Source organism: Xiphias gladius, chromosome 15 (assembly GCF_016859285.1).
Source record: "Xiphias gladius isolate SHS-SW01 ecotype Sanya breed wild chromosome 15, ASM1685928v1, whole genome shotgun sequence".
Lineage (NCBI taxonomy): Eukaryota > Metazoa > Chordata > Actinopteri > Istiophoriformes > Xiphiidae > Xiphias > Xiphias gladius.
The window spans coordinates 30,497,505-30,523,041 of NC_053414.1; the positions used below are offsets into that span (position 1 = coordinate 30,497,505).

The 25,537-nt window shown below is 38.5% G+C and overlaps 1 protein-coding gene across 1 annotated transcript in view; it reads right to left on the reverse strand.

Annotated features, from left to right (window-relative positions):
• Positions 1 to 25,537, reverse strand: part of LOC120799633 (VPS10 domain-containing receptor SorCS1) — a 149,774-nt gene that overhangs the window by 49,041 nt on the left and 75,196 nt on the right. Inside the window, exons 3-4 of the mRNA XM_040144854.1 lie at positions 23,870 to 23,969; positions 946 to 1,104 (exon numbers count right to left, since the gene is read on the reverse strand). Of these exons, the coding sequence (XP_040000788.1) occupies positions 946 to 1,104; positions 23,870 to 23,969 (259 nt within the window). The remainder of the gene's footprint in view (positions 1 to 945; positions 1,105 to 23,869; positions 23,970 to 25,537) is intronic.

Here is a 25,537-nt window from a genome sequence, read left to right on the forward strand (position 1 = left end):
TCACGCTAGTCTGGCTTCTTTTTATGTGTAACGGGTCAGCATACAGATTCAAAAAGCTGAGACAGCAGCAGCTGCTATTCACTGTGAATTGGACCTGGCTTTGCAGTCCTGCACACCCAGCTACACTAGAGGGGAAAGTTGAGAAAGGCTCAACTTTATGCAAATATCCTCTGACACAGTGCAAATCTAAAATTTTTACTCAGAGGGGCTCAGCCGAGTCAGGTGACAGCCGATCATAATCTTCTTGATTCTAAAAACAGATTGGAAATGGAAGCACAGACCTGTTTACTACTCCACTCCACTACACAAAGACTACTTAAAAACCTTTCTAACTAAAAAACATTTTTATTAGAAAGAAGGTAAGAATTATGGTGTATTAAGTAAAAAATTATGACTTTTAAAGGCAGAATTATAAAGTGTAAGTTACAATTATGAATATAAATAAGAATTATAATATAGTGAGTCAAAAGTCTTCTAAAATAGTGACACCTGTTTTGGTCACACTGATTTTTATTTTCAAAGTCAAAATACTGCTTTATTATATCCTAATTTTGACTTAATTTTGCCTTAAAAATCATCAGTTTGACTGATCTAAGACTTTTGATATAGAAAGTCAAACTTTAGATTATTAAATTCAGATTTTGACTTTTGAAAAGTAGAAAATCAAAACTTTTGTCCTTTTTTCTTTACATAGAAAAAATAGGCTTCCATATCACTCAGTCTGGAGCTACCTGTATTATACAATCCATGCTTATCCACCTCGCTCCCCAATGAACTTCATGTACTCTGACTGTGTGCCTTGAGCCAAACTCTTGTGTAACAGGATCTCACATTTATCCAACTTGCTCTAAGGCGCTGCATCCCCTTATTGTTGTTGCTTATCTGACTTAACACTCAGCATCTTTGAAGAACCAACCGCTAAACTAGTCTTGCCCATTCTCTAACCTTTTGGTCGTGGCTGTAGGCCAGAATCCAGTCCTCCTGCTCGGGGTGGAAGAGCAGGCTGAGAATGTAGAAGTTCAGCCGGTACTTTTGGTAGGTTGCTCCTTCATCCGAACTGATCAGTAGACTGCTCTCCACCTCTGGATCAGTTAGCAGCATGATCTGAAGACAGAACAAGGATGAGAGAGAGTTAGCAGATTTGTGAAGCTTAACTAAGAGCAGGGTTTTCCCTACCATTATAATACTTAGGCAGAGTGCCTAAGCATTTTTGCGCAGCACCTAAACTGAATTAATCTAAAGCACTATGCTGAGAGTTCTCTACTGCTCTGGAGACAAAAGACACCATATTGGCCCAAACATAAAACAATATTTTTTTCTCAAACCTTGATTTTAAAAAAGTGTGGGTGGTCCTAAATTTCAGGACTAGACAATTACGTGTTCATTCATTACAACACAACATTATTTTTGAATGAACAGAGTATATGTGGAACCACAGTGTTGCATTATAGGTTATTTCTACCCCTATTATGTTGCTACTCTAGTGAGTATTTTCAGGTTTGTCTATAGTGAGTCTTTCAGAATTTATCAGTCTTAATAGTGTTTTGTTAGTCCAGTTTAACCTGCAGGAGTTTCTGAAGGCTGGTGTAAGATGTTCTACTGTCACAGAGGAAATTAATTCCTGATGAGTGAAACGAGTTCTCAGTGTCTCTCCCATGTCTTGCCTGCCGAAATGAACTGGGGGAGAAAATCTTTCAAACAGCCAAGAATCACGACTGTCACAGATGATGAGCTCAAAAAGACTGAAGTCTGAAAAATGTTAAGTGTCAGAGAAAATAATTATGCGAGAGGAATGAAAGTGAGAGAGGAATCGACTCACTACAAGTAAGTCAGTCAGCTGACCAGTGGCCACCGGGAAAGTGAGCTGTCTGCAGAAATCCAACTGAACAAAAATTTTGGTAAGCAGCCAAACACTGTTACATGGTCAGATGGCTACGGGAGGATGAGAAAATTGCACTTCAAATCCATTTACTAAAGTCTTGTTTACCAATGTTATTTTATTTGGCACAGTGAGATCACTCACAAAAGTGTACGGGATTACTTCAGGACTCACTTCATCAGTGAGCATATTTGTTTTGCTTTTCTAATTGCTAATGTCTGAGTTACCATCCAAAACAACAACCTCTGTTGTGTTTTAATAAACATTGTAATGATAATGGTCCAAAATGAAGAGAAAATGCACATTTTCACAGTGAAAAAGGCTCAAACACCCCCAACAAGCTACCACTGTGCCTAAGCCCTCATGAAACCTGGGGAAAACCCCATAAGTTGTTTTCAACACTTAACAGAAAAGCACAAATCAACATAAAAAATACTCCCTTTGATTTTTTGCCTGCACCCAGAAAAACTGTGGCAAACAGAAAGTATAGTGTGCTGAAATATTTGTTTATAAATATATGTACTAAAATAAAAAGGCAGAAGGAGTGTTTTGTGCTGAATTCTTCTTCATTTGTCTGCACTTCACCCACTTGTGTGTGTGTATGCGGTATTGAAAAAACAGAAAACAAGAATAAGTCAATCACGACTGTTTACCATATCTGCGATATAAAGCATATTATTCCGACTGTGGGTGCAGATTAGTGTGTTAAAAACTCGTCATCCACAGTCAGTTGTCTACTGATGATGCAATATCTCAAATAATAATTTGTATGTTAGGCTTGATAATATTATCAGTATGATACATCTTGCAGCAAATGTGTGTGTATTTCTCTCTTTTTTGTAAGTGGCATGGCTGTGTGTGTCCCATCATTCAGATTTCTGTTGTTTGCTTCTCTCTTCATTCTCTCTGCCTATGTTCAGTCAAGCCTTGAAAGCGCTAATTTCCCATGAGCCTCTCTCTTTTCTTAGAGGTCCAACAATTTTTTTTTGCCAAATTCTGGCACAGTCCCCAGAAAATTCACAAAGAAATCCCAGGATAATATTAGATGCATATATAATTGAATCAGTGGACCCCAAGCCACACAAGCCCTCTCATCATTAGGAGATTGTACAGTAGCACAGCTGTGGGTGGATGCATCCATGTTTTTGTTTGAGTCTATGAGAGATACTGCACGCGACTGCACACAGTACATATGTGCTCATGAGTCAGTCTATGTATCCATATATATGTATCTGGTGCTTCAGCTTCAGAGCACCATGGCACAGATTCTACAATCTAGGGCTGTATATGTATATATATGGTGGTGGGGGGGGGTCTTCCTCTATCCCAGCCGCTTGGTTATGCCTCACAGTTTTTGCTTCTGTCCCAGCTTGCATCTTACACCCTGCTAATATATGCTGGACTGTCTCTGGCATCTCTGTACAGCTTGCAGATTGGGTCCTTTCTGCTGTGGTAGACCCCTGCCTCGATCTGGTGCTTAGGGCCTGTTCTTGTGTTGCCTTGATCAGAGCCTCTGTTCTGTCCTTCAGCCTTTTCTAACCACTGGTAGGATTTCCTAATGTCAGCCACTACCTCAATCTGCCCATGATACATCCAATGGAGGGGCTTGGTCTTCCGCGATATTTTCTCTTCCTCCTCATCACCCTCTGTCTTCTGCTGCCAGAGGTACTTTCTCAGCAGTTTAATATATAATCAAATTATAACAACAAACAGACATTTGATTGTGAAAATTAATATTTGATTTTTTTTTTTTAAAGCAGCGCTACCACGGCTGTCTTCCTCATGAATTCTTGCGTGGGCCTGGGCTGCTGCAGTGAAGCACTACTACGACAGACAAGAGTCACGGATCACTTTCATTGATTGAAAATGAATTGTAGGTCAAGGCGAAACGAGCGATCAACAACAACCATATGGTATGATGGCAGAAAGTTCACAACCCAACTCGGCCGCAGAGAGATTGATTTGTACAATCTAAAAAGCTCAGTTTGGAAATATTTTGGATTTTGTTCGGTAGACAGCAAAATTGTGGAACCTTGATCATTTTTACGCAGGGTATGTAAGCTACAATTAGTCTACCATTTCTAGCACTTGCAACCTGAGGGCACATCTCCAAAATATGCACCCAAGTAGTTATGCTTCTCATTGTATTGGTTTTCCCTCTTAGGTTGTTGGGGTGGATGGCGGGCATACAAAGCGCATTATAGAAACTTAATTTTGAAGAGACAGCTCTCCTCACAGCGCATCAATGTCATTTTAGTAAAGGTGCTTGCAACATCCTCAAAACAAGAAGCATTTTGGCTAAAACGAGCAGAAAAAAAACTTAAACTAGTATTAATCTATAATTGTTAAACAAAAATGTGGACAGTTGCCAACATCATGACACTGATGACACAGATGACACAGATAATGGAGGTGACAGTATATTAGGAGGCAGAATAAAGTGGTTGTCCGAAGGATCCATCCAGAGAGCCTGCAATCAGCCTGCACTCACTCACAAAGCCAAAAAGTGGCTTCTGCCTATATGTATGTGAAAAATGACCGTATCACACTTCACACTGTATGTTTTGTATTTCCTTCACTTAATATTACCCTTATGTTTCTCCATATTGCAGTTCTGCTACTGCTGTTTACCCTGTATAACCATTTGTCCTGAAAGGGGTATCCCTCCTCTAATGCTGTTATTGAGGACTGAGGTTTATCTGTTTTATTTCCTTTTAAGTTTTTATATTTATCTTATTAAATTCAAATGTTCCTTTTCCAATACAAGGTTAACAATAGAGGGTGTTACATTCTGTACAGACTTTAATGCCCTCTGAGATAAATTTGTGATTTACAGTTACTCAACTTAAAATTTTATTTATTTTTTTTATATTTATCCAGACCTAAACAAAAAGCACACTGTTATTAATTTCTAAAAAAATATATCTAGGGACTCCAAGTAGGCTTATTGTAGTAAATACAACTATAATAAGATAGAATTGACTGATGTGACAAAACAATATTTAATTTGCCATTTTTTATGCTATAATTGTGAAAGTGCAGCTTTGTTTTTTGTCTTTTATAGGCCACTAGAGGCTGAGTTTGAATCGTGCAGAGACAATACTGTCCCTGTGTTGCACAAAGGGGCTTACATGTGGTTTAAAGATCAGGCCATTGGCGTGACAACCTCTGTGTGCCCATTATGTCATCAGACAGCATTGTGAATGAGAATACACACTGTTCTCACAGTCAATATCCTTCTCAGTAAGCCACTGTACGGCAAAGTGTTCCTGGTCTCTCATGCTAGTGAGTCATTTGTCAGCACTCGCTTGGCTAACATCAGCCATGGTGGGCTGACCCACTAACACCAGTACATCAATCACAGAAGGCAGGTATTATGCCACATACGTGAACCAAATGCTGACCAATCCAATCAAACACTCAAACACTGTCTGAACTACAAATCCCAATTAACGTTTCACTCACTCCCTGGAACTGCAACACAGTTGGAATAGTGGACAGCTTTGTAATTGGTACCGTATTCCTGGTAAATGGGGGGTTACATTATATTATTCAGGATTATGTTATTTTTATGTTATATTATTCATGATTACATTATTATTACAGAAATGTGCATTCCACTTGTACACATCCAAATATAGAGATCAATAAACCCTGGTGATATGGGCAAATACAATATGAAGATAAGAAATTGTGGAGATTGTATAAAATTTCTTCTTTAGCCTTTTAAGTACTAAACATATAGTAAGAGAAAAGTAGGAGGACAATTGCCATAATACAGAAAAGGTTCCTGTAGCGTAATGTCATCCAGTTACAGAATGAAAATATGGGGGATTTGCCTTTTTTTGCATTCTACAGTCATTCCCTGCCTTCAGTCTCTCTACACACAATAAAACTTTTGCATGTTGATGTTTACATGAGATCCCTTAAATTTATTTTGTGCGGGCGCCTACCAGTCCACACAGGGTCCATGTACAAATACACAACAGGCTTAAATATGAATACTGGATTCTAAAATCTTAATAGGGACAGCTTTGCAAATGAAAAAATGTCATTCCTCTCAGTCCCCATTATCCGAATGCATTTTAAGTTATTGTATTGACCAAGGCAGAAATTTCAGGGACAACAATGATTTGCAGCTTTTCTTACTTATTAGTGTTCTAACCCTGAAGGGGTAGAAGTTTGTGCTGGATTATTATTATTATTATTATTATTATTATTAATAATTGGTATTGTTTTCTACAGCAGCAGCTCAAATTGCTATGAGCTGGAATAAGCTAAAACATGAAACTTTGCCCAATAACTGGAAATGATGTGCAAATGCTTCCCAAGAAACATGAGCCCAATCAGCCTGATGGTGTCACTGTAATTAAGGCCCAAAAACACAACTTTGGAAAAGCCAAGCCCCTGACAGAATAAGTCTGATTGACTGAAATGTGAAACACAAGTCCAACTCAATCTGCTCTATAAAAAAGCCTCTTGGACCATAAAAGGCTGCCCTAATGGATTTTTTGGCCAATTTGCATAATATGAAAAACAATCAAATGAAAAGATTCGACTCTATCAACATCAAATTTGGTATACAGCCTTGTGGGATTGAGATACACAATACTATTATAAATGGGAAAGATCAGTCAAAAACATGGCCACCATCAATCAAGACTTGTCAAGTGGGTCAAGGCTTAGCAGGAAATTGGCCATAACTCATTAAAAATCCATGTCCATGTTTGGGAATAGGCCTACCAAAGCATTTTGAGCCCAACCCATATGGGGTGCCACAAATACCAAAACATGTACCTCCAAACCTAGTGGACAGACTTAAACCAATTTTTGTGCACATGCTCTGGGTGTATTTGTATTAACCAAAATCTGAAGTGCCATATTGATTGATGAATGTGGGCATGGCCTATTCATCAATATCTGCTATCTTATGCTGTTGCTCAATCTGCTGTAAACTGGAATGAGCTACAGACTTTAGACTTCGCCCCAACTGGAAATGATGTATGCAATCTTCCCAAAAAATATGATACCAATCTGTCCCGATGCTGAAGCTATTATTAACAGTCAAAAAAGTGAACAAAATTTGAGACGTGAGCCCCTGTGAGATCAATAGGACACTGAGTCCTATTGACATCAAATATGACCCACATCTACAAACTAAATATATGCTACAAAAAAGCCTTTCGGACAATAAAGGCCACCATGATGGACTTTTTGTTAAATTGCATATTGTGAAATTCAGTATATAGCATTCTGGAACTGAGATAAAAAGTTCTATTATAAATGGGCAAACTGGTACATACTTATGTTATACACTTGTGAAAATAACAAATCAAACATACTGCGCAACCTGGATCAACTGTCACTGAAACAAGGCAAAAAAAAATTTAGCATTCTAATAGAACCTTCCATTGCATCACCCTTTTTCTCTTTTTATAATTCCATATAATTCCATTAATTCCAGTGAAATGATTTACTTTTGCTATTTCTCACCTGAAAATATTAATAAACATCACTGAAGCAGATTTTTTCATCAATGAGCTCCCCAATGCATTTATTATAGGGTAGACAAGATAAGATGTTATTTACTAAATGGACACTTTATTGAATTTTTAATTTTTTTTCTGCATACATTGAGAAGAGAAAATGAGTGGGAATGGTGGCTGAAGTGGGATAAAGACAGACATATGCCTTGAAATGAATGCTAATGGTACTTTGTGTCTGCTGGATGTGTAAGTTTTTTACTAACACATTAGCCATAAAACTTTTAAAGCTGGTTTTAAGTTCATCTGCCCCCATGTGGCTAAAAAGAGATGATTATTCAGTGTTTATGAGGGGTATGGAAAACAAGACGTATCCCAGTTTTGAACATAAAGGTTTATTCTTGACCTCAGAAACAGTAGTTTGACAAAATGTTAATTCAAGGTACACTTTACATTACTTAACATTCTGCTAGCTCTTTCCAGAATTCTCTACTGCATCCATTGCCGACTGCGAGACATGATTAACATGTCTGGAAAAAGCTACTAGGTGGGCCTTGAGTAGAAACTCTCTTTGTCAAAGTAATGTCTTGTCTTTGTGTTGATTTTGCCATTACTGATTGATTTAAGTGCAGTTAAAGCATAAAGTTTCTTTTACTGCTTTGTCGACTTTTCCGATGTGATGATATTACACTATTTGAACAAAACATTTTGAGCTGCCCTTCTGTGTAATATCACAACTGAAAAAAATCATAATGATACTCACTATGGTACTCCTAATTTTAAACAACTCTATATGCTATGTATATAGAGTATTTATACTCTACGTATAGTCTTCAGGTGTTCAATGTTATATCAATGAACTTGAAACAATCTGTTTCATAATAACAGAATTCATAGAAATTTGTGACCCAAAGAGAAAAAAAAAAGTAAAATACTCCCCTTTAACGCATTTGAACAGTCTAGTCAGCATCCTTGGGAACTTATGTAGCCGTAAAACCTCTCTTATCAGCACTTGACAAGTGGACTGGTAAAGAATCCATATTCTCCCACATACTCTGTAGAACAGTAGACTGTGTGTGGGTGCATGCGGTGCGTGAATGAGAGACTCTAAATTATGAGGCCAAAGAGGTTGGAAATGACAAAGGTTAATGAAGCGCATATTTGCCGGCTGGAGGTCATTTAAGATATGTGTAAGGAATTCTTGAGTTAATGTGGCCACTGCAGTACCGTACATACTCAGAGATAGAATGTTAATGAAATTAACTTCATATTTTCCATTTCACACAGTGACCCAGTAATTGGAATGTGATTCCTCTCTATAAATCTATGCCTAATTTCCTGCAATACCCTGCAACAAATAGATTATTCATTTCTGTCAGACTAAGACTTAAGCGGGTTCATATTGGAAAAGCGTTCAAAAAAGGGAACAAAGAAAAGAGCTTGTGATTTATTCTCTTTGAGGTAAGTCAATTTTCTAGCTTTACAGTGACAGAAACTTGGTAGGAAATGATTTAATACAAGTTAACACACTGGTTTCACCCAATTCCTGATTGTTTTTGATTTCTGTGCAAAAAACAACTTGTAAACAAAGCATTATCCACCTGAGGTTACAGTTTTGAAATAGGATTGACAGAGCCAGCAGGAACCTAGGAGTCATTCGCTGTATTGCGTTTGAAATCAATTTTAGATGACAGATCACAGCTGAGCTGGGACAATGAGGGGGTCAAGGCGAGCTCACATTTATCCTTCTATGTCAGAAGCTCTTTCCTCATATTTGTCAGCTTTTGAGCTACTGTATTTCTGAGAACTCATGTTGAAGTACACTGTGTTGCGTATATTTTCCAACACTTTTTTACCAAGAAAGAGTCCTTTACCCTGTCTTTTTATAGCCATCACAAATATATTAACTCTGACTCAAATGTACCAAGTTGTAGATGTTTCTCAAAAAAAAAAAAAACAGCAAAAGAAAGAAAGTGAAAGGAAGTAAAGGACAGATCACTTTGCAAAGCCACTTCTTGCTTATTTATCAATTTTCTATGTGTGATGAAAGGACAGTGTCTATACTATAAAAAGATAGGATTCTCTGGGTTATTTTGTATAAATGCTCCTCCAAACTGAAGAAGCAACTGTCGATTATTTCACATCCATATCAGCAGAGGCTGAAGGAAACCAAAAGCTCGATTCATATTGTACCTAAGCCAGAGGTACTAAGACTCATAATTGGATCCAAAAGGCAGCCAAAAGGGAGCAGGTCTAGGTCTTATTTTAGGCTTCTTAAAGGGGTCATGCCAGAAAATGTTTGAGAAACCACTGAGTTAGCACATTGACTGTTTGGGGCGAATAAATGCAAATGGTCCAGCACTCAAATTCATGCTTATGACATGATGTGAAAATTCACTTCGCTTTCTGAATAAACATACCTTTATATGGCCACATATATGGAAGAGGTCAGACTGAATGGACGGACATGTTTACAGGGTGTGAGATATTAAAACCAGACTGCTGTTTCCTACCAACATTCAATGTCAGTTTCTTTTCAATATGACCACCATCTTTCCCTAACCTTAATTAAAAGTTCTTCTAACAGTGACACAGAAGGTTCCCTAACCTTAATGAAATAGTTTTTTAACCAAAATATATTCTTCTTTTAACATTAACTCAAACCTCTGTTCCTAAACCTAACTAAACCTTAACATGTATTTATATTTGATGCAAGGGATTAACAGCAGTCCTGTCAAAATACCTACAGTACAGGTTTTGATCTGTGAGTGACGCATTTCACCCACTTCAACACTATGGCAACACTTGACAGATGTATTATTCCCTGATTAGGACCCCTTTAATTATATTCCCCACATTAATGCATTTATATTTTTGTGATATGGAGTGATAGTGGGAAGATTTTCTGTGTCTGAGTACTGAATAGAAGACTACTGCAATGTAATCATTATTTTTCTTTCCTTTTTTTCACTGTGGTAGACAGCAGTGATAGCAGCAAATAGAAGGCTTGCAGTGGATTTATTTGTTACTGAAAAGGAGAAGACTATTGAACCTTTTATTAACTTGCATGAAGTTGTTTTCACTATCAACTCTCCAGCGATGCAGCTATGACTCTAGAACATTAATGAAATTAGATGTAGAAAAATGTAATGGCCACTTGGGGTTTTGCAAATTCCACGTTCATCAGGTTCATTCCCCATACACAATAAATCAATTTGCTGTAAAACAGTGGACACATTTTGATTGGAGCATCACAAAACTCCCCAAAGTAAATCTTTTCATTATCAGAATTTGATCCATTTGGTCCAGTGGCATTTGGAAAATGAAGAACCACTCTGAAGATACATTTGCTTAGGAAGGTATTCAGAACACTTCACTTTTTGCATACTTTATATACACTTTGTCGATTTAATGGATAAAATTTACTTTTCCCCATCAATCTACTCGATAACCCATAATGACAAGGTGAAAACATGTTTTAAAAAACTTTTGCAAATTTACTGAATATCAAAAACTGAAATATCTCAATTACAAAAGTATTCCGAACCTTATTCAGTGCTTTGTAGAAGTCTCTTTGGCAGCAAAATACAGCTTTGGGTGTTCTTGGCTAAGTTTTTATGAGCGTTGCACACCTGGATTTGGGCGGTTTATCAGATTCTTCCTGGCAGATTCTCTTGAGCTCCATCAGATTGGATGGAAAGCGTCTTAACTACGATCTTCAGGTCTCTCCACAGATGTTCTATGTGGTTTACGTTTGGGCTTGGGTTGTACCACTCAAAGACAGTCAGAGACTTGTCCCAAGGCCACTCCAGTTTTGTCTTGGCTGTATGCTTTGGATTGTTGTTGTGCACTCTGGAGCAGTTTTTTTTCAAAGATCTCTGTATTTAGCTGCATTCATCCTTCCCTCAGTTCTAACCAGACTCCTTGTCCCAGCTGCTGAGAATCACCCCTATAGCATGATGCTGCCACTACCATGCTTCACCGTACGGATGGTAATAGCCAGGTGATGAGAGGTGCCTGGTAATCACCCGACAAAGTGTTTGCAGTCCTTTAAAAGCCAATTGGCAAACTCCAAACTTTACCATAAAGATTGATCGAGTGTTACTGAGATGGTCATCCGTAGGTTCTCCCATCACTGCAGAGGACTTCTGAAGCTCTGTTAGACTGACCCATGGGTTCTTAGTCACCTCCCTGATCTTTCCTTGATCTCTGTCGTGCCAAAAGATTTTATTATGGAAGTCTAAAGAGAGTTCTTTGGTTTGTGCCTTTCTAAACTATTGTCCAATCAATTCAGTTTACCACAGGTAAAATACATACTAGGCTCATCTCAGGGATCTTTCAAGCAAACATGAAGCACCTGACCACAATTTGGAGTGCCACAGCAAAGCGTCTGAATACTCTAAATGTACTGTAAAATACTGTAAATGAGAGATTTCAGATTTTGATTTTTTAATAAATTTGCAAAAATTTGTAAAAACAATTTTTCACTTTGTCATGAAGGGTTATTGGGTTTAGATTGATGTGCAAATATGGGAATTTTATTCATTTAAAATTAAATCTTCAGCACAATAAAGTGTGCAAAAAATGAAGCGGGTTTGAATGTTTTCTGAGGCTATTGTATGGTATCCAAATTGTTTGGATAAATAGTGTCTGTGGTTACATGTCGATCACATGATTGATTCATTTATTGAATATAAGGAAGTAGAAGGAAATAAATGGGGTGTCATCTCTGAATGAGGTATCCAGTTCTTCTAATGCATCAATGGGAACTATACAGAACTATAACTCCAGCTTTGACCACATTGGTGGCAGATCAGAAAATGGTATTATTAATTTTTTTTTTGTAGCTGTGATTTGTAACAGTTTTGGAAGGAAGTGATAAACAATGTCTTTCTGCTCATAGGAACGTCAGATCGGGAAACACTGATGGGGTGAAATTAGTTCTAATCTAATAATTCATAGCTACTATGGCCACATCTGTTGATGTCATACTCACAATTTTCTTAATCTGGATTGAAAACATAATCTGTTTTCTTCAGGTACAGAGACATTTTGTTAAGGATATCTTTGCTTTTCTTCTATGCTCTAAAATGGGTCAATTAGTTTATTCATACTCACATCCATGTATTGAATGTCAGCAAACATTCATTCCAGTTCATCCTGGACTTTCATTTCTAAGTATGTGTGCAGCCAGGCTGACTGAGACCATTACCAATTTTGATTGCACTTTAGAAAAATGTATCTGCAGTTTCAGTAAATGGAATGAGTGAAGTGTTCAGTGCAGTATTTGGACTAAAAGGTTTTAATTCTACTACCACATGCCTGTCTTTTATCATATGAAATGAAAGTGAAAAATCTTTTTAGTTTAACCTTTTAATAGACTTTTGTTGTAGTATGAATTGCATTATGTGTCATTGCTTGTATGACATGGAAATAGCATTAGCCGTGAAGCTTTCATTCACTGTCAGCTGCCACTAAAAAAATGGTTAACAATTTCAAAGCTAATGCTAACAGATATAAGGGGAGACTGGCAGTATTACTAATGAGTTAAGTGTACCCATCAAGAACAAAAGATGGGCTTCTGTGTATTCATGTGGAACCATGTTAGCTGAGCAAACTGTCTGCATTGACAGCACGTAGAAAATCAAATTACTCTCGTTCCTTCTTTCCATGAATATTCATGACAAACACTAGCTATCAAACTCCATTGAGGTATGTGGCTCTAAGTGCAGGACTTGAAAGCAAAACGAGCTGATACACATATTCATAATTTTTACTATTCCCATCTGCCTTGGTCACTGCATCAACCAGGTGCTTTCAACTGTTTGATCCGTCTTATTAAACGAAACTCCTGCCTCTTGATCTCAGGCATTTAAGTTCAGACTAATTGAACACTGCCTGACATTTTAGCTTACCCAGACCCCTGACAGACCTGACAAACAGAAACGTCAGTTTTCACATTTCAGTATAATTGGGTCTCCATCTCGGCTAGCGAGTTAGCTGCCCCTCATGGCAGTAAATACTGTAAGTTGGAAGGCGTACAAGCTGTGTGTGAAATCACAGAGCTACAGATTCATTACATATGAATGAATGGAGACAAGACAAACAGGACAAGTTTCGATAATTAACTAGCAGCATTCCCAGTTTAGACATCTTGATCTGTCTTGAGCTACTAAAATAATGAATTCTTCATAGTGATCATTAATAAATAACATAACAACATATGCCATTTGGTGGATGCTTTTCTGCAGAACACTTAATTCATGTCCCTTATCCTGCCAGTGTCAGGCACATTGAATTGTATAACTTTCACTCCCATGCTGAGAAAGTGGGCAATGTCCTGTAAAGGCATGTAAGAGAATACTGATGGAATCCCACAGCTCACCTAGATTTACCCATCCTATCTTCTTTACAACTCCAATTCTCTCCCTCTTCTGTTTCTGTGTCTCACACTCTGTCAACCTATCTCAATCCTCCTCCATCCCTCTGTCCATCTGTATTTGTGTCTCTCAGCCTGTCTCTCCTCCTCTGTCGCTGTGTCTTCTCACGGGCTCCAGAGCGCTTGCCTCTCCGCTCATCGCAGCCATTTGGAGATTGTGCCTTAGGGCTGACAGATGTTGCATTCCCTCCCACCATAACCAGCCCCCCACCACCCCCATCCCACCAGCTCAAACGAAACCATCATTCATTAGATTGCGTTTCCATGACTGTGTGCGTGGCGTTCCAGCCAGCAAAGCATGGCTGAAATTCATTTGGCTTGCATTAAAAATCCAGTGGACAAAGACACACTTCGCGTCCTTTTTACCTGCTTTATCCCCATACAATGTGCAGTTAAAGGATATATTGATATCAGTATGCTGTTCTTCCACCAGGTGGTATCGCTCCAGGTATGTTTTGTGAAAGTAAGCATGTGCTGTAATGAACCTTGACTTATATAATCAGAACAAATCTCCACTAACTTGCTGTTGGATAGTTTATACAATGTTTTATGCTGAAAATATATATATATATAGTTGTGAATGCACCCAAGCTGTAACTCTTATCTTGACGGCCTCAGTCTCAGGGAGAATATCACCTCTTTGCTGTCATTGAATTTGCAGAACATCTGTTCAGTTTAGAGCTGTCCCCAAATGAACAAAACTTAATTGAGTAAGTCTACAACTGATCCATTAGTTGATGTGATGGAGAAATCTGTGAAGCTGTTTCTCTGATGAGCGCAGTCATGCAGAAGCATGTCTGAAAACATAGTGCTTATAAAAGACCAAAGCAGGTTTGGAAAATATTACATATCCACTTATTACTATACAATGGCTTGTCAGAAAACAGAATCTGGACACAATAAATTGTTTATGAGCTCTACATAATTTCAGAATCCTCCGTTTCAGCAAAGGAGGTCAGCAGCGCTGTATTATAAGACATTCGAATCTTTGAAACCTCTTTTGAAACCTTTTGAAACTTCTGTGCTATAAAGTCATAAAATGTTATAGTCGGAATTTATTTCTGCAGTAGCCCTGTACCCCCATGTATAGTAGTTTTCAAGGTTAGTGGCAAAGTCCGCCATTCATGTGCTGGATTCAGATTGCCCTCACACACACAAGGGATTCACACAAAATGATACACTATATCATAACTGTATTAAGTTAATGCAAAACCAAAATTTCTTAATACAGCTGCTTCACATTAAAATAATCAACTAGCGAAAGAAAGGGTGGCTTTTATTGTGAAGAGTCCACAGGAGACATAATTGTAAAAGTAGCTAGCGCTAATCGTGAATATTCGTCATTTTTGCCGTTTCTTTCACAGTGAATCAGTTTTAAATATTGCAGGGAGTAATAGAATAAGAGGAGTGCAGCCAAAGTGAGCTGTTAGATGAACTGCTGGTAATAGGCTTCACACCTCCAACTCTTCAGCAAGGTAACAAACTTTTCTGTTTCCTTCTGTTTATTTGGAAAACTACTTGTACCATGTGCAGCCTGAAGTTAGATCACAGTTGCTCATAGCATGATGGAAAATGTCCAGGTATTGACTTCTTTGACTTCTTTCTTAAAAACAACCTGAGTCTGTCTTGTTGCACCAATTGCGGTGGGGGGCTCTTCTGCAACCCAAGTAGAGCAAGAAGAGCTCGCACTGTCGTCCCTCTTGAAAATCAAGCAACAGAACCATCTACACCTCTGTCCTCACTGATATAATTTGTTCACAGATTTTATTCACATGGTCCCATTCTTTTTTTTTTTACAAAATACAAATCTTTTCTACAAAAAACAAATCTTTTCTACACATGCACAAATTCAGATTTTCCATACAGATTTATTTCACAGGTTTACAAATGTTGAATTACAACTACAAACTTTGTAAATCTCATTGACCCTAATTTGAGGCCATACAAATCAACCAGGACTGAGAAGTTGAGGATTACAACTTTAAGTAGAACAAAACAGACCACCTCTCCTGCTATGTGTGCTCAAAAACCACGCCCATACATAGACGGTCAGAAATACCAGCCTCTCCTCTACAATAGCCATAGCAACTAAGGAAACCACCAGAACCTCGGAAGCAACAGTTCCGCATCTATGGCCCCAAGTGGACAGCTCTAAGCACGTCAGCTCACACCTGACATTAAAATGCATCTCCACATGCATCTTGAGTGACCACTTGTGATCGGATCTCACTTCCCCGATCTATATGCAAAATAAACACATACATCATTTCAGTTTGCCAAGACCAAATGTGTTTTTGTTTTTAACTAGTCCGACTATGACGGACAGTCTGTTGTCAATGTGTTTGTGTGTGTGTGAGAAAGAAAGAGAGAGAGACAGAGAGTGGAGCAAGGAGTGGCCGAGAAAATAATGCTCTGTGCACAGGTCTATAATGACAAAAGATTTTACCCATTTGGAACAGTAAAAAAATAGAAAATCAATCTGTGGCGGTAAATGTTGATTTTGTTGCGGGCCGCTACAAATAAATATATCTATGACAAACACTCTGAGAAGTGTATTAATATTTTCGGTTCATAATGAAACTGTAGCTGGACGAGGAAGTCGTCCAATGTGGCCTTATGCAGCCCAGATCACCTCTGAATGCGTTCTGAGTGATCGGATCTCAAATGCGTCCTCAATGCCTCTTGGGTGCATTCACACCTGTATTCAGAGCTCTCCACTTGTGATCGGATCACCCAAGATGCATGTTAATGCCAGGTTTGAACAGGGCCTATGGTTCAGAGCATGATCTAAAAAGTAGCTTGACACACTTACACTTACGTGGTTTGTTCAGCTTCAGAGAGTCGTGAAAACCTGTCTTTTAGCATCCATTGCAAAGAAACCAACATCAACCCAGAACAACGGACAAGTAACATAAAACAAACTTGACTTAAATGTAGTCTTGGCTCATTTGGCGCATTTTTTGTTTCCTGTTCTTTTTTGTTCTTCTACCACTCGATAATTTTGATTTACTGTTTCATGTTTTTTTTTCAGTCCAATTTCCACAGTCTGCTACTGCTGTTTAAAAAATATTTAATTCATCCATAATTTTGTTATCTCTACTCTTTTCATTTAGTTTTCCATTTTTTTCATTAGTCACTGCAGTCCACTCATGACTTATTTCTAGATCCTGGTCCTATTATCTTATCCCTACATTAAAAGACCATTGAAACAACTCATTAACTTAACATTTCTTCTTCATCCATGACTCTATAACCTTTTAGTTGACTAACTGAAACAGAAGGGGTGGCCCTATGCAAATTTGAATTTTAAACATCAAGTCATTAACAATCATTTGTATTTGAATAAATCACATAATAAAGGTAAATGTCTAAACAAAGGCAAACATTTTTAACCAGTCAAAAAATGCAATTAGAAAAGCTTGAAGTGAGAAGAGAGATGCATATTGATACTATCATCAGGTTGTTCTCACACTTCATATCTTGAGCCTTGATGTAAGGCACTCATTGCTACTGCAGAGTGAGGCATCAATATTATATCATGTTGAGTATTTATGTATGAAATTCCTCTAAGTTTTGCTGTAAATCTTTGGACAATCTCCTTTAATCTGATTGTTTAAGGATTCTGTTTGTCTTTCTGCAAGACTTGTTTTTGTCATTGCTCTTTTTAGGACAGTTGACTTTTAAGTTTGAGCTTGTATCCAAAACCGAGACAATGAACAAAAGTCTTTGAAGCTCTATGGTAGGAGAGGTCTCATCTGAGGTGAATTCATATTCCACCCACCTGCCTGATGATGCTGTCTGAGCCACACAAGGCCATAATTGTTTTTGAAGGCTGTGCATGCAAACACTTGTGCAAACACACAGACAAGCAAACGCACTTGAGGCCTTGAAAACTCTTGAGCCCCACGATTGTTGTTTTAGTCAGTACATTCATGAGAAAAGCAGTTATGTATTCCTTAAAGAGAAGTCAAAGACTGAGATTAAAGTAGCAGAGACTGAATCCATCTGTCACTTAGAAACTTCCACTGGAAAATTCCTCTTTGTTTTCAAACCATTACAGGCAATAACCATTTGTATGAGACTGCAATCTGTGAGTTGTTTTTTTTTTGTTTTTTTTTTTTGTTTTTTACCAGGACTCACCATCCAAAGCCATTTACTGTAATAATGTGCTCTCAGACAAAATCTCAGGCAAAAACTAAAATCATTTCCCCTAATGTGTACTTGAGATGTGTTCTCTCATGTACAAGCTCACTATGAAAATTGATGTAACTGCTGTGTTGACTGACTGTTTTCTCCATGGGGGACCCCTGGGCCATCTCTCTCTTTTTTTGCTCTGTCATCCTTCTTTCATTTTCCTCCCCACTCCACTCTTCCACGCTCACTTGCTCTATGCCAGTTTATTTGCTGTCTCTTTCCCCCTCTCGTATTGCCTGCCCATTTTCTCTCTTTTGCTCTCCGTGCTGTTTCTCCCTCCCTCCCTGTCCGTTCTCCGGTGCTTTACTCTCTCTATCCCCCACAGCCACAAAGGTCTGATTTACTTTCACTACTGTGTGAAGAGAGGGGCTTTTGTCTGCCACCAGCAGCAGTCACATGGCGCCATGCCGGGAGAGACAGCAAGAGTGACGAACCTGCAGTCTCTGCTACCCTCCCTCACAAGAACGCGTGTGTGTGCTTGGAATTAACTGCATGTGGGAGGGAAGAACAGAGTATGTGTGTTTGAGTGTGAGAAAGTTCTTCCATGTTTGCTTCCAAGATCTGTCTCTCTGTATTTTACTCGTATTTACTTTTTTCTACACTAACAGCATGGATGGCAATGTCTGTCCATCCATCTGCCAGTCTAACACTTTGGTCTGGGGTGAAAAAATCTCAGTAGCTACTGGATGGATTGTCATTTGATTTTTTTGCACATATTCATTGCCCACACAAGATAAATACTAATGTCTTTGGTTATCTCCTGATTTCCATGTAGCACCACAGTTTAAAATGTTCTTGTCCGGCACTTCAGATGTCTGGATAGCTCTAAAACTAGTTACTGAATTTATGTCAGCCTTAGCCATAGGCGTCAGCTGGTCATGGCTGTAGCCCCATAGGTTTTTTCTTTAGCCCTGAATAATTCTCCACTTTGAGCGGTTTGCCATTATGTAACTGAAGGTCAGTAAAAAGAGGTCGGCAGTGTTATCTTCAGTGTCTTATTGACTGACAGGTCTCTGTCAATTCTTCAGTTGATGGGGTACTATACCCAATGGTAGCTTGCACAGTCAGTCAGTGTGAGGAAAAAACTGATATATGCAGATTTTTGCTGAAGCACAAACATCCTCTCATGGTGAGCCAGGAAAACAAGGTGTGTAAATGTATATCTGAGTTCCAACTTATGTGAACATTGTATGAGCAGAGCATATACAGCTAACATACTTTGCATTGCAATGTAACCAGCAAAACTGTTAACAATGACAGCTTAGTTGTGCCTCCCCTTGGCTAGCGACACCAAACTAGCCTCTCGTGTTAGCGAAAAAGTTATATATTTTACTGGTCTGGTACACCTACAAACAGTGATAACAACCGAGGCAAGCTTTATGATCAATCCAGCTTTTTTTCTGATAATGTCATACATTGACAGCTAAGTTACTACAGTTTCCATAAAACAAAACTTTAGGCTACGAGCTGAGCTGATAAATCAAATCCAAACCCTTCCTTCCCTCTCATACCGCACATTTTTCAAGCAAAGTGTAGCCTTCACATGCAAGAAAATATTGCATCGGAACAGTCTATTTAGAAGTACCTTTTTTATGGACAAGAATCTGGGCTCAGCCCCTGATGGTTACCAGTCCAGACAACGCCCCTATCCTTTGCTCTACTTTGAGATTAATGCCACCATAGCATGCTAAAACACAAATAGCATTCTAATATACTAAACATTAGCATGGCACAGTAAAAGACTCTTTCAACTACATATGTTATTATACTTGTGTGTTAACATACTAACTCTGCACACATGTGTTAACATGCAAACTTATTACTATACTACTAAACATACTACACATTAAATACTAAATTCTATAAGGGAAAAAAAACAAAACAAAAAAAACAAAACTACATGCCAGGCATAAGCATGCTACCATGAAAGTTGTAGGCCTAAATGCTGCATTTTATGACAGAAGTGTTGAAAACTTAGCCAATTTCCCACTAGATCTGACAACCTTAAAACCCCTTTTGTGTTTTCCAAAAGAGTGCCAGCAACAAATCTAGGGACCTTTTGAACAGACCTCTTCTCTCTTAAAGAGATTTGACAGCATTCCTCATGGGTTCATGGACCAATGGGTTCTTGGTTGACTACCTGGTTTTCTTCAAGGACCTCTTTATTTGGCTGCGTTCATCCTTCCCTCAATATTCACCAGTCCCTTCCATTGAGAAACACACTCATACCATTACCATGCTAAACAGCAGTGCTTGTGTTTGCCAGACATAGTGTTTGGAGTTCTGCCCAATGGGTTAAATTCTTGTCTCATCAGACCAAAGAATCTTTTTCCTCATGCTCTCACAGTCCTTTAAATGCCATTTGGCAAACTCCGAGTGGGCTGTCACATGCCTTTTACTCAAGGAGTGGTTTCCGTCTAACCACTCTACCATAAAGGCCTGATTAATAGAGTTCTACTGAGATGGTCATCCTTCCAGCAGGTTATCCCATCTCTGCAGAGGAGTGCTGAAGCTCTGTTAGAGTGACCATTGGGTTCTTGATCATTTCCATGACCAAGGCCCTTCTTGCCTGGTTACTAAATTTGGCCAGACGGCCAACTCTGGTGGTTCCAAAGTTCTTCCATTTCACAATTATTGAGGTCACTGTGCTCTACAGAGATTTTCTTGGACTTCATGGCTTGGTCATTGTCCTTACATGCCAATTGAAATGTGGGACCATATGGAAACAGGTATACCTTTGCCACAGGTGGACTCCAGTTCTAGACACATCTCAAGGATAATTAAAGCAAAGGTGATTCACCTGACCACAGTTTGGAGTGCCTCAGCAAAGAGGCTGAATACTTTTGTATATGAGAGATTTCAGTTTTTGGATTTTTAATAAATTCACAAGAATTTCTGAAAACATTGCCATTATGGGTTACTGAGTGTAGATCTATGGGCCACTGTATGTTTGGTTGCTTTTCAGACACTACTGCATCATTAAACATCAGTTCAGATATGTGTTGGAGTCTTCAAAAAAGAGAAAAGATTATTTACAAGTCTGAAACTGGCCATTATAAAAACTTCAGTCTAACATGAACATGCCATGAGATGCTATTTATAGCATTCAGCTCAAAGCCCAAATTAGTCTCAGCTATATTTAGGCTCAACTTGTCAAGCCTTGCTCAACATTGTCGTACTCATCAATCTCACAATGTAAAACTGAGCCTGACAAGTTATGTCTGAGATTTCTCAAAATTGACATAAAGAAAATAAACCCCTTTGATTTAGGTAACAACCTTTCCTCTTCTACCACTCTCACGGCACTGTTACATTTTTTATACTTTGGTGACAACCTGAGAGTAGTATGTATTGTATGTAATTATTATAGCCTCACGGGGCCACTAGTGTAGCTATAGATTTTTTGTCTTGTTTATACACCGATAAGCCACAACATTAAAAACAGTACCTGGTTTTCTAAATCATTACAAATGTCATGCTTTCACAGTATGTGGATACTACAAGTCTGAAAGAGAAATAAGACCCAGAGAGGGTGTGTGAACATTTATGAGACAAAGATAATTAGCACGTGTACCTGTGTGCAAATGTAAGTAAGAGTGATTGGAAATAGAAAGGAGGATAGTAGACAGATAAAGGCACACTACGTGTGTGTGCGCCGTGTGTAAGGGGGAGCCTGATGCAGTGCATGTGTGTCTGTCATCTTGTTTGTATCCCTATGTGTATGTGAGAGAGCATTTCCAAGTGTCTCTCTGTGTCCCTGCGTGTGTGAAAAGATATTAACAAGCCGTCAAGTTGTTTGCAGGTCTTCATCTGCTCGCCGTACTGTGTGTTTAAACTGAGGCCTAGTGTTATCGAGCCAGCTGGACTCAAAGGCTACTGTGCTTTCCCATTGTCCCTTCTCCAGTACTGACTCATTAAGTCAGTACTGGAGACTTCAAAACCTCTTCATTGGCTTTACCAAGGTGTCACAGAACATGCACTGTTAATCCCATCTACACACAATGGCAAAGAAGTTAATTTGTACCTCAGTCCGGCTCTCTCTCACTTTAACTCGGTTCACTGGGAGCTATTTATTGGCATGTCATAGAGGCTCCATACTTAGCAAAAATAACAGTCAGATGGAGCTGGATCAGCCCTGGACATGGACAAAAGACTATTCAAAAAATACAAATCCCCAAACCCCTAACAGACCAAAGCCATAATGGAACCTGAGTAAATTGACCCAAATGGACCTGAGTGCAGAAAAATTAGTTAACACTCACCATTTGCTGATGTGCTGCCTCTAATTTGTTTTGAATCTGCATAGAGACCTTGTCTCTGTTATCCCATCCAACTCCACACCAGCTGAGAAAATCACTGATTAAAAACTAACTGGCTCTAAATCATTACAGTCAAAACAACCATTTCCCGGTTCACTTCAGAATTAGGAAGGAGTTTTCTTTAAAGTTCACACTTAGGACAGGAGCCCTTTATTTTTTCTGAGGCAATAATCTATAGAACATACAAATATATAACTCAGTGTATATAAAAAAGGCCCACATGAAATCAGTAAGGTTGGCTAAAGCCACGTTCAAGCCGACATTATCCTTCTGTGAAAAAATACAGCCATTCATTCGAGTGAGGCCACTCTGTCAACACAGTTGGGGTGCCAGCGCAGGGTGCTCTGGAGAAAATGTATACTTCTAATCTTGATGATCGTTGCAAAAAAATTTTTAAAAACTGTCAGCATGATAACTGTCTAGAGTTGTAAAATCCTGTCTCAGAGTGCTTTGGCATCTGTTAAGCCTCTTAAACACATGGATCTGTTACTAAAACTGGATATCCTACATCGTATATCATTGTCTCACCAGTACCCAAAACAACGCGAGGCAACCAACGTGACCCCTTACGTTTTTTAACTGCAGGTCTGTTTTTGGTCTAAAGACTTAACTTGCACAAAAACAAGGGAAGACCCAATGACCTCTAGTATAAAAGTATTATGGGAAATATGTGAACATAACTGAAGCACACGTTGATGTGGCAAATTTATAATGAGTAAACACAACAAATAAGTAAATTATAGCAAATGTGCTATGATAATTACAGTTGCACTGTAATATATCTCATATTGACTGAAACGTCTCTTAATCCTCCCCTGATAACAAGATAAGGAAATTCCAGCCTAACCTGTATAGCCAATGCTGGCTCTCTCTATGTTCAGATTCCACTCACTATCTATGTCTCATCAGCTGGCTCCACACCCTTCACTAACCTCAGGGATGCCCAAGTCCCTGACAGACCAAATAACTTGATCAGGTGGGTGGCTGGGATTCTTGACTCAGGTGGGGCTGCAATTCATCCTCGTTATTAGACAATAATTAACTCAGAGAAAGAGTCATGTAAAGTGAGAAAGGTGAAGCTGTGAACACAGACAGATGGTTTTAACGGTCAATTGACCCAAACCCAGGAATATGTAGGAACACCACCTAAAGGAATGGCTGCAAATATGAAGCCATTCTTGTCTTTTACTCCTTTTCATCTTACTTATTCTAATTGATTTAGTTTTGGAAACACGGAAAGAAACACAGACACTTTAGCCAGGCTATTAATTTTAGAGATTGGAGAGTATTTTCTTTGCTGCAAGCTAATTGTCTAGGATGATTCCACATGTTAATAAATAAACTACTGCTCCATGCATCCCACTGAGACTGTAGCAGTGAAGGAGGGGGAGACAGAAATCAAACAGGGAATGATGAGTCAGACAACATCGATATGTCTGCCTGTATTTGACTTTGCACGCTGTGTATCGGACCAACAGTTAAGAGGGAACAGAAGCAACTCATACAATCAATACAATTATCAAATTCAAAGGAAATAACAAAAGCAGAACATTACCTTTCTCTTGTTGTTAGGGCTCACGTACAAATAACTCAGTATTGTCTTTGCGCCGACTTTGTCATTCAGCTTCTTGTACGTTGCTCCATAGTCGGTTGACCTGAAATTTAATCAGAAAGGTCTGATGAATGTTTGATGAGTTACCTGTTGCAATTAAAGTCCCCCATGAGAATTCAGGGTGAGAGGGGAAAGAGCACTGTTGTAATTAAGTGCTTTTGTGCTCAATGCAGCAACATGAACCCCAGCAGGCGAACATGAGCCACATCGTTATAGTCAATGTGGGACGACTTCAGCTGCTGTTTTTATAATTCACATAAACAACACATCCTGAAACTTGAGCTATCACTGCTATCAGCGATCAAATTGAAAGTTAATTTTTAGCCAATGCTTAGCAAATCCACGCACATCAACACACCTTTGTACAAGCGTCCATACACAGAGACGTACACGTGCAGTTTTTCCCCCAGTTTTTCCCCCAGTGTTTCAATACAAATTATGTTTTTTGATTAACTAGTAAGAATGTAAACTTTTACAATCCATTATGACACAAATGAGCATAATAAATATTATTATTCTATGCTATGTCCCCCCCCTTTTTTTTCCCTCACACTCTCTTTTTTTCTCTAAACCCAGCCTCGGGGCATACGGCCGCCCACCATGAGCTGGGTTCAACTCAAGGTTTCTACCTGTTAAAAGGGAGTTTTTCCTTGATACTATCACCAATTGCTTGCTCATCGGGGAATGCTGGGTCTCTGTTAATAATATTGTAAAGAGTACGGTCTAGACCTGCTCTATATGAAAAGTGCCCTTACATAATTTCTTTTATGATTTGACGCTATGTAAATAAAATTGACTTGATTTGACTAGTAGTGAAATCTGAACATTCTTCAAAATATTTATTTCTTAAAACACCACAGAACCGAATAAACAGCATCAGAAATAAACTCCCTACCTGCCAGGTACAATAAAGTCACAGTACAGGGAGTTTTGGAGGCATTCATGCAGAAATATAAACAACTTGAATACAACAGTGCATAGGGATCCACGGTTCGAAAGCTTTAAACCACACTGGAGAAATATAAAAGGTACTGGTTGAACAAGAAGGCAACAAGTGGAACATGAAAATGTGAAGAAATATTGTAGAGAAGTGAAAGCTGATACAGTATATACAAGATTGAAGCTAAGTTTGTGTTACTTTGTGCAACAGATAGGGAAACTGTAAACCAACTTTTTTTTGGCTGAATTATGTGATAACTAAACCAAATTAACATCATTTTAGAGTAAACTCCAACGCTATTGTAGGTGAATAATATTCATTGTAGTATATTCGTCTCAAATTTGTTTAAGAAAAATTAGAGCATTAAAGTGAAACTGCATATATTTGTTTCTTTTTACATTATGGATTTGTTCGATTTTTCATTGTTGCTGAGATGCAACTGCTAGACATGTGCAGGATTGAAACTACGATATCAGATTTTTTTGGCCACTTGGGGGCAGGATTCAAGTTGTGAACACAACTTTGACATATCAGAACCTTTTAAATTGATATGGTTAACTTGTTAGCAAACATCACTAAAAACTTCACTATGAGAGCAATGAGAATGAACCAGAACAGTAAATGTACAGATCAGAAAACACAAAACAATGAGGTGAAACTCCCCATAAAGC